Genomic DNA, 9,592 nt, shown 5'->3' with positions numbered 1-9,592 from the left:
GTGGAGTGAGGATTGTCCTTCTGAACTGGCGGGAAGTGCTGCAGGAGCAGAGCACTGCCAGAAGGTCTTGCACCCTCTGCACCGCTCTGCACTGCCACAGACATCTTCCGCTCTCCAGCTAAAGCACTGGGACCAGCAGCCCTGGGTGGTGCCAATCCTCCGTGCCTCGTCCTACCTGCGGAGCTGCCCGTGTGCTCGGGTGCCTCCGCAGCCGAGGGGCTGCAAGGCAAGACCACGTCGTCCCCAAAGATAGCTGTGCAGTTCTCGATGAGAAACTCCACCAGCACCGTCACCTGCACAGTGAAAAGCAGGGATGTCAGGGCAAGGGGCTGAGAACCCGCTCAGCAGTCTTTCCTGCTCCTCAGTGCCGTTTCTGTGCCAAAAGCTGTAGCTCTGGGGCTGCGGCTCCATTAAGACATGTGCCTGTCGCGTTGCGCAGAGCCCAGCTGAGGGGCTGGCTGGTGAGTTCAACATACCCTGTTGTAGATCTCTCTCTGCACTTCCAGCGGGAGCGTGCTGTCCGTGCCCGGGCTCAGCATGCTGGGCCCCACGCAGATGGCCAGGTTGCTGGCGCCCATCCTGCTGGTGCCTGCGTTCTGGCTGATGCGGTGGAGCACCGCGAGCAAGGGCTTGAGCAGCAGCACATTTGCCCTGGGCAGTTGGTCAGCCACCCTGAGCAAACACAAAGAAAAGGCCCCGTGAATTCAGGGGGCAGCGGCTGCTGCCGCTTCTGGGAGCAAGGCTCAAGGCAACTGCCACAAGTGGCGCTTCCTCCCACGAGAGGAACGCCGGTGCTCTCTCTCGCCTTTCCATGTGTGCTGTCGAGAAAGGCCCGACAGCACGTGCTTAAGTACGAGACCTTGAATGAGAACATCTGGACTGGGAGGTGGGCGCTTCATCAGTAGATGGACAGTGGGAATAAAGGCGAGGTGGTCGGGAGACGTCGTGGGAGGCTCTGCAAAGGCCCGTGAAAGCCTGTGGCTGTGTTGTGTGGTATCGGCACGAGCAAGCGGGTAGAAGTGTCGGGCTCTTCCACAGACTGCCCGTTTCCAGAGAAGGCCCCAGCCTCTGCCACCCGCTCCAGAACGGTGGGACTGGCTACACACTTACTCCCTCAGGCCTTCAATCTTCTCCTCCCTGCTTGGCTTCTCCAGAGCCAGCATCCAGCTGTCGTAGAGGGCCGCCGAGAGGAGCGTGCAGGGGATATTTCGCAGGAAGTCCTGCAAGGCCGAGATACGGAGATGAGGCTTGGACACCACGCCTGAGGCCAGACGGAGCATCCACAGGCACTTGGGCTCCCCAGGAGGCAGGCTGCTTGGAGCTACCCGCTCTCAAAGGAGCTCCTGGCCGCTGACAGAGCGAGCAGTGGGCTGCGCGAGGACCGCCCCGCTTGGGCACGCTCGTGGGAGTGCAAGAAGAGGCCCTAGTGCCTATGAGCCTCTAGTGCACCCAGAAACCTCAGCCTTCCTCCCTCAGGGGGCTGCTGGGGAGCAGGAGGAGGACGAGGAGGAGGAGGTGACTTTTCCCAGGGCAGGCACAAGCAGGAGAACGGGCAAGCAGGTGGCAAACACAGAGGCCAAGCTTTCCTCCGCCTGAAAGCCCGTCGTTTGGCTTCCCCGGGGTTTCAGCTTGGAGTGCCCCCTGGGCCCAGCTAGGCGCTCGAGTGGGCCCCTGCAGGTGGGCAACGTACTCTCCGCGCTGCCAGTCGGCAGAAATTCACCTTCAAGATTCCTGCCAAGAGGTGCACGGGTTGGCTTGCCAAGTCAACGGCCCCTCCTTTGTTCAGCTCCTCCCTCAGGTCCCTGCGGGCCTTCTCACTGGCACCTTTCCGGAATATGCCCTCCGTGGCAGGCCCTTCCCTATACAATATGGCCAGCAGCTCCTGCAGGAGAAAGCAGACGGGGCTGGCAGAAGAGCTCATCGGGTGCAGAAAGGCCGTTTAGCAGGGAAGCACTTGCTCAGGGAGAGAAGCAAGTTTGTGCCTGGGCGGCGCACGCTGCTTTGCCTTGGTTCGGATCTAGTTCTCGCTGCAGGTACATGGCGCTGGGCGTAGCCGGGCTGTGCCCCAAGCCACCCTCTCGAGCACGCTTCTGTAGTCGGGGGACTACAGAAACCCCTGGCTGTTCCTGCTGCTGCAAGCTTCCTTCCTTTGCAGGCCTTCTGCAGCCCAGGAGCTGGGGGTGCCGCCTGGCGAGACAAGCCGGCAGGCGGATCGCTGCGTGGCCAGGCTGCCTTACCTGGACTGGCTGGGGCAGGGTCCCCTGCTCTCCACAAAGGGTAGCCAGAGGCTGGCCAAAGAGAGGCGTCCCGAGGCCAGAGTCCGGCTGCCCGGGGCCGTCCCCGTTGGCCGAGGCTCGTCTCCGAGCAAACGGCCATGGCAGGAACCTCTTCCTTGTCTTAGTCCCATCTGCTGCAAGCAAGAGGAAAGCAGAAGTGGAGAGGGAGCGCAGGAGCTGCAGCTTTTCAGCTGCTGTCGAGCGCTGGGTGAGGAGGCAGCTCCTCAGCTTCCCTTTGCAACTCACCAGTGGAGTGGCCAAGTCCCTCTTCAGCAGCCGATGGGGCCAAGACGGGGCTCTGCTTGGTGCCAGCCTGCAAGAAAGAAAGGCAGGCGTTCAGGTTACGGAGGCGCCCGGCAGCAGCCAGGGCCGCCAGCCAGGTGCTTCAGCCCCGCAGAAAAGCGCGAGCGGCTGCAGGGAAAACCCGAGGTCGTGGGACGCCGGCGGAGGAGATGCTTGCGTGCGGGAATGGCCTGGCCTCTCTGCCCGACGTGGGTGCTTGGGGCCGGCCGCCTTCCCTCCCGAAACTCGCATGCCTCCCGGCAGCCCGCAGCCGGGGCCGCGGGACAGGGAGCCCCTGCTCACCTCCGCCGAAACCAAGGCCTCGACGGTCCGGGCGGTCAGCGACCCCGACTAGGCAAGAGAGCAAAGAGGCAGCGTGAGCAGGCGGTGGCGCGGGCTCTTGCCCGCAGCCCCGTGGCGCTCGGGGCGCAGCACAGCCCCCCGGGACACTTACGGCGCCCTGGAAGCCGACGGCCGTGACGAGGAGCCGAAGGGAGGCGAGTCGGGTGACGCGGGTCTCCGGGGCTCCTGGGCTCGGCCTGGGCACAGGGCAGGGGCAAAGGCCGAGCTCCGTCACAGCCAGCCCCTCTGCTGGCTGCCCGGGCCCCGGCCCCGCGCGCCCGCGCCACCCTGGCGCAGGAGCCCTTCCCGCGGCGCTGGCTGGCAGCACCGCTCGGCAGCGGCCGCGGCCCCGGCCCTGCGGCCTCCGCGCCTCTTGCGTGGGCAAACGGGCAGCGGCAGCTTGCGGTGCCCCTGCCCGCCGGCAAGGAGCCGCCGGGCCAGCTGCAGGCCGCTGCTCTTGCTTTGCGGGCACAAGGCGAAGGCCCTGCTGCTGCCGCTCTGCCCGGCAGCTGCCCCGTGCAGGGGGGTCCCTTTCCCCCACCTCCCCGGCTGCTTTGCTGGGGGCAGCTGCCCCGGCACCTCTGCACCGCCCGCAGCCTTGCCGCCGCCGCAGGCGGGCTGAATTGCCCGCCAGGGCTCACCTGAGCATCGTGCTCAGCCACAGCTCCTTGGCCTCCCGCGACCTGCAGCCAAAAGGAGAAACAGCCTCAGAGCCCGCTCCTCCTCCTCCTGCTCCTCCTCCTCCTCCTCCTGCTCCTCCTTAGGAGAGGCCCAGGTGCCCGGACAGCTCTCGCCCGCTTGGCACTGCTGCACAGCGCCATGCACCCAAGCCCCCGGTCGGTGTCCCCCCGCAGTGTCCCTGGGGGGAGCAGAGGTGCAGGGGGGAGGTGGGGGCGGGACGAGGCTTGTGCACGCCTGGAGGTGCCTGTGACTGCGTCAGAAACCCCCGCAGGACCCCTACTGTCTCTCGCCCCAGCCTGAGCTGAGCCCCAGCAAGGCCAGAGAGGACTGCAGGCGAGCACGGTGCCCTGCACCCCCCACAGCCCTGCACGTGCCGCCAAGACTCACCGGAAAGTGACCACGCAGCCGTCGTTGGGCCAGACGAGGACGAGGGCATTGGTGCATTTCAGGCCATGCCCGTCCTCTTCCTCCTCTTCGCGCCCGCCCGCCGCCTCGTCCTTCCCGCACAGCAGCCAGAGCTGGCCGAGAGGCACGCGGTGCTTGAGCAGGAAGGTGGAGCCGCACCTGCGGAGGGAGAGCAGGGAGCGGCGTGGAGGTTGTGTGGTGGGGCAGCGGCAGCAGTGGCCAGCAGGGCAGAGGCAGTGCCCGGGGGCAGAGGGTGGGGGCGGGGGAAGGACGGCTGGGGCTGCTCTCCTTACTTGAAGGTGGCGATGGCGAGGGTGTCGGGGAAGAGGAGGAGGTGCCTGTCCCTGGTGCGCCGGTGCCGGGTCACCTGGACACGGTTGCTGAGGAGGAGCTGGGGGCTCCTGCGCGACACGAAGGCGCCGAGCGGCGCCGGGGGCCGGGAGGCTCCCCTGGCCTCGAGCCCGGGGCCGGCGCCAGGAGCCGCGCGGCCAGGGGCCTCGGGCCGTGCCTGCGTGCCGGCAGCGGGGCCGGCAGCGCCCCGGGCACCGCAGCAGTTCACCTGTCCCATGGCGCCGTGGCCGGGTCAGCAGCTGCGGTGCGTCCGTGCCCCGCGCCGGGCAGCGCCAGGCGCCGGTCAGGCCTGCGCAAAGCACGGAGCGGTGTCCGCGTGCCGAGTAGTGCCGCTGGGCTGGGAGCCTGCGTCTCCCTGCTGCCCCGCACCGGCACAGCACCGCACTGGGGCCGGGCGGGCGCCGGTGGCCGTGGCCACCCGGGTGCCACCACGACACATTGTGATGCACGACGGCACATTGTGATGCGCCGGCCGGGCCGTGGGGCAGGGCCGGGGCGTGGGCCGGGGGCTGCAGGTCTCCCTGGCGGAGGAGACGGGCTCGGTGCTGGAGCAGCTCCCGGTTTCAGCAGCTGGCTCTGTGTCCGTGAAAAGCCCCCATGCACAGGCGGCTTGCCCACCCGGCTGCAGCATGCCCTGTTGTTGCTGGGACAGGAGGACTCCCGCTTTGGAGGGGCCAAGCAAGGGGGCCTGTGCCCGCTAGAGAAGCAGGGCCCAGGCAGTGCCCCAAATCCCAACTTTCACACTTCCTCGGCCCTCTGTCGGTGGGGTGGTCCGCCCGAGACTGGAGACCTCCAGGCCAGGTGCCAAAATGTGGCATCACCATGACAAGTGGGAATGTTGGCTCCAAGCACAGCCAGAGAAGACTTGAGGGCAGGATTCAGTTGCCCAGACACCAGGACCGGCATCTGTTTGAGATGCCTTGGGAAATCCCTTGCGGCAGGTGCCCTGGCGTACCCAGAAGCCTGTAGGCCCGGGCTTTCAGGCACCTGAATCCCCCCTCACCTCATGTGCATCGCACCAGTCTGCCGAGAGTCTCAACAGCACTCCACAGGACATTAGGCAGGCTCATGGAAATGCTTGCATACGGATCACAGCATCACAGAATGGCCAAGGCTGGAAGGGACCTCTGGAGATCATCTAGTGCAACCGCCCTGCTCAAGCAGCGTCCTCTAGAGCACATTGCCCAGGATCGCGTCCAGGCGGGTTTTGACTCTCTCCGGGGCAGGAGACTCCGCCACCTCTCTGGGCAACCTGTTCCAGGGCTCAGTCACCCTCACAGGAAAGGAGGAGGACATTTTCCTCATGTTCAGGCGGAACTGCCTGTGGTTCAGTTTGTGCCCGTTGCCTCTTGTCCTGTTGCTGGGCACCACCGAGAAGAGCCCGGCCCCATCCTCTCGACACCCTCCCTTCACATACTTGTACGCATGATGAGATCGCCTCTCGGTCTTCTCCTCTCCAGGCTAAACAGGCCCAGCTCTCTCTGCCTTTCTTCATAGCAGAGGTGCTCCAGAGTCTGAAACGGAAGTCGCCGTGCGTGCAGTCTGCACCGGAGCGCCAGTCCAAAGGCCTGTGGGCATGCCTGCAGGGGTGGTCTTTCTCTCAGCCGTCACTGATGCTTGGCTCCAGAGGGGAGGCGCCTCCAAAGTGCTTTTGCTGCACGGGGCTCTCCTCAACCAAGCGGCTGAGACGGGTGTGGCACACCAAGAGGTTGCACCTCGCTGGTGCGCGAGGGTGCAGGAGGAAGCGTCGCATGGGATAGGGCGCGAGAGGGAAGAGGGCTGCAGGAAAGCTGATTGATAGGCAAGGATCACCTCCTCCACACTCCACGCGTGCCCAACCTGGGAGCCTTCCACGAGGGAAGGGCTGGCTGGACAGAGGAGGGGAGAGCAGTGGATGTTGTCTGCCTTGAGGTCAGTAAGGCTTTCCACGCTGCCTGCCCTCACATGCCCTCCGAGGCAAGCTGAGGAAGTAGGGGCGAGATGAGCAGGCAGTGAGGGGGACTGAGAAGTGGCTGGACGGCAGAGCTGCGAGGGTTGTGATGAGTGGCGCAAAGCCTAGGTGGAGGCCAGTAACACAAGGTGCAGGCCAAGGGTCAATGCGGGCTCTGGTCCCGTTCCTCTTCTTCCTCAGTGGCCTGGGTGACGGGGCAGAAAGCACCCTCAGCAAGCTGGCTGCTAAACCAGGGGGGATGGAAAACAGGGGGGAGTGGCTGACGCACCAGAGGGCTGTGCTGCCGTTGAGAGGGCCTCTGATGGACTGGAGAGGCGGGCTAAGAGGAACCTCCTGAAGCTCAGCAAGGGGAAAGGCCAAGTGCTGCACCTAGGCAGAAAGAAGTCCATGCACCAGTACAGGCTAGAGGCCAACGTGCTGGAAAGCAGCTCTTGGGGGAAAGCCCTGGGCGTCCTGGTGCACAAGTTGCCCGTGAGCCTGCACTGCACCCTTGAGGCCAAGGCGGCCAGCGGCCTGCTGGGCTGTGGTTAGGAGGAGCCTTGGCAGCAGGTGGAGGGAGGCGATTCTCCCCCTCCTCTCAGCCCTGCTGAGGGCAGAGCTGGAGTGCTGTGGCTGGTGCTGGGCTGCCCCGGGCAAGAATCACAGAATGACGGAATGGTGGAGGTTGGAAGAGACCTCTGGAGATCATCTAGTCCAGCCTCCCTGCTCAAGCAGCGTCCTCTAGAGCTTATTTCTCAGGATTGTGTCCAGGCAGGTTTTGAATATCTCCAGTGAAGGAGAGTCCACTACCACTCTGGGCAACCTGTTCTAATGCTCTGTCACCCTCACAGGAAAGTTTTTCCTCAGGTTCAAATGGAACTTCCTGTGGTTCAGTTTATGCCTTGTGCCTCTTGTCCTGTTGCTGGGCACCCCGGAGAAGAGCCTGGCCCCATCCTCTCAACACTCTCCCTTCACATACTTGTACACATTGATCAGGGCACCTCTCAGTCTTCTCTTCTGCAGGCTGAACAGGCCCAGCTCTCTCCACCTTTCTTCAGAGGAGACATGCTCCAGTCCCCTCCTGGTCTTCATAGCCCTCCGCTGGACCCTCTCCAGTAGTGCCATGTCTCTCTTGTACTGGGGAGCCCAAAAGTGAACACAGTACTCCAGATGCAGCCTGCCCAGGGCTGAGGAGAGGGGCAGGATCACCTCCCTCGACCTGCTGGCAACACTCTGCCTAATGCACCCCAGCATACCACTGGCCTTCTTGGCCACTAGGGCACACTGCTGGCTCATGTTTAACTTGTTGTCCACCAGCACTCCCAGGTCCTTCTCTGCAGAGCTACTTTCCAGCAGGTCAACCCCCAGCCTGTACTGGTGCATGGGATTATTTCTCCCCAGGTGCAGGACCTTGCACTTGCCTTTGTTGAACTTCATGAGGTTCCTCTCCACCCAGCTCTCCAGCCCGTCCAGGTCCCTCTGAATGGCAGCACAGTCTTCTGGTGTGTTAGCCACTCCCCCCAGTTTAGTATCATCAGCAAACTTGCTGAGGGTGCACTCTGTGCCTTCCTCCAGGTCATTGATGAATACATTGAACAAGACTGGAGCCAGGACTGACCCCTGGGGGGCACCGCTAGCTACAGACCTCCAACTAGACTCTGCGCCACTGACGATAACCCTCTGAGCTCTGCCCTCCAGCCAGTTCTCAGTCCTCCTCACTGTCTGCTCATCCAACCCGCACTTCCTGAGTTTACCTAGGAGGATGTGATGGGAGACAGGGCCAAAAGCCTTTCTGACCTCCAGGTAGACAATATCCGCTGCCCTGCCCTCATCTACCCAGCCAGTCATTCCATCAGAGAAGGCAATCACATTGGTCAAGCATGATTTCCCTTTGGGGAATCTGTGATGACTACTCCTGATCACCTTCTTGTCCTCCACATGCTTAGTGACGACCTCCAGGATGAGCTGATGAGAGATGTGGAGCAACTGGAGCAAGTGCAGCGAAGGGCCATTCACATGAGGAAGGGCCTGGAGCATCTCTCCCAGGAGGACAGGCTGCGAGCTGAGGCCATCTCTTGGCGGCCATGCGGGCCACAAGGACAAAACGCTTGTGCTTTCTGGCAAAAGAGAGCTGGAAGCCAGGTGACGGCAGAGCTGCAGATTGCCAAGAGCGGCCAATGCCTCTTGCAACTGGCAGCGGGACCTTCTCCTTCAGCTTGCTTGGGAGGAGAGTGCCCCTGCTCACAGGGGCCGACGGAGGGGGCCTCTTCTCTAGCTGCAGCCTGCTGCCGGGATGCTGCTTCTGCCAGTCGCGGCTCCGGTCAGGCCACGTCACCTCCTGCCCCTTTCCCCCGTGTCCTGGGAAGAGCTGCACCCGGGAAACATCCCGCCTGCCATGCCTGCGTGCTGCCTTGCTCGGAAGCCCCTGCTGGAGCAGCATCGGCTCCCTGCGGCTTCTCTCTGCCCCTGACTGCAAACTGCTGCCCTCTGGCGGTGTCCCTTGACTCCCGGACAGAGAGGCACTTCCCCCCAAAATCTCGCCTGCCGTCCCCAACAACGGCACTAGCAGGGCTACCGCTGCTCAGTCACTTGCCCTCCTGCTGCGTCCGTATGCCAGGGCATTCAAAGAGCCCTGCCGGACCTAGAGACGCGGGCACAAGTCCGTGGGCTATGTGCAGCGGCCGAGCGCTTGAAAGAGAGGCAAGGAGCAGACTCAAGAGAGTCCTGCGCAAAAGTGCTTTGTTGCAGTGAAGGTGCACGGGCGTCAGTCAGAAGCCCCCCGGCTCCTGCTCCACGGCTCCCCTGGGCCCCCAGCGGGGAGGTAAGCGCTCCCCAAAGACAAGTTCCGACAGGCCAAAGCACACTGCACGTGCCGCCGGGGTTGCCGCTCTTACCGTGTGGCAAGGGTGCTGCCAAGGGGTTTTTTTCCCTTTCCTTTTTCTTCTTTCCTTGAGTTCCTTCCCGTTTTTGTCTTTCCTTTTTTTAAACCTAGTCTCTTCTTCCCCTCCTTTTCTTCCCCTTCCTTTTCTTCCCCACACTTTTCTCTCTGCTTCCTCATCTGCTCCCGTCTAATCTACCCCATCTTATCGCTCCCTTTCTGATCTCCCTGTTTCTTTGCACCCCGGTTTTCTCCTCTGCTTTTCTCCCCATTCCCTTCTCCCCATTTTGCTCCTCTTTTCTCCCCTTTTCTCTCTCCCTCCCTTTTTTCTCCCCCTTTCCTTCTCCCTGCAGCTTCTCCTCCCCCTTTGTTCTCTCCGCCTTCTTCCCTTCCCTCTTTTTCCTCCCATTTTTCACCCCTTCCATTCTCTCCCTTCTTCCTCCCCGC

The 9,592-nt window shown here is 63.1% G+C and overlaps 1 protein-coding gene across 1 annotated transcript; it reads right to left on the bottom strand.

Annotated features, from left to right (window-relative positions):
- Nucleotides 1–467: 467 nt before the first annotated feature.
- Nucleotides 468–4,349, bottom strand: LOC138066620 (T-cell activation Rho GTPase-activating protein-like). The gene is made up of 10 exons (XM_068936510.1): nt 4,280–4,349; nt 3,969–4,145; nt 3,542–3,583; nt 3,013–3,097; nt 2,862–2,909; nt 2,523–2,589; nt 2,238–2,410; nt 1,721–1,882; nt 1,111–1,220; nt 468–672 (listed from the first exon to the last, which is right to left on the bottom strand). The coding sequence occupies exons 3-10, from the start codon at nt 3,547–3,549 to the stop codon at nt 468–470; spliced, it is 858 nt and encodes a 285-aa protein (XP_068792611.1). The 5' UTR covers nt 3,550–3,583; nt 3,969–4,145; nt 4,280–4,349.
- Between the last annotated feature and the right edge of the window lie 5,243 nt (nt 4,350–9,592).

The sequence above is a fragment of the Struthio camelus genome, chromosome 3 (genome assembly GCF_040807025.1).
Source record: "Struthio camelus isolate bStrCam1 chromosome 3, bStrCam1.hap1, whole genome shotgun sequence".
Lineage (NCBI taxonomy): Eukaryota > Metazoa > Chordata > Aves > Struthioniformes > Struthionidae > Struthio > Struthio camelus.
This window is presented reverse-complemented; position numbering and strand designations above follow the sequence as displayed.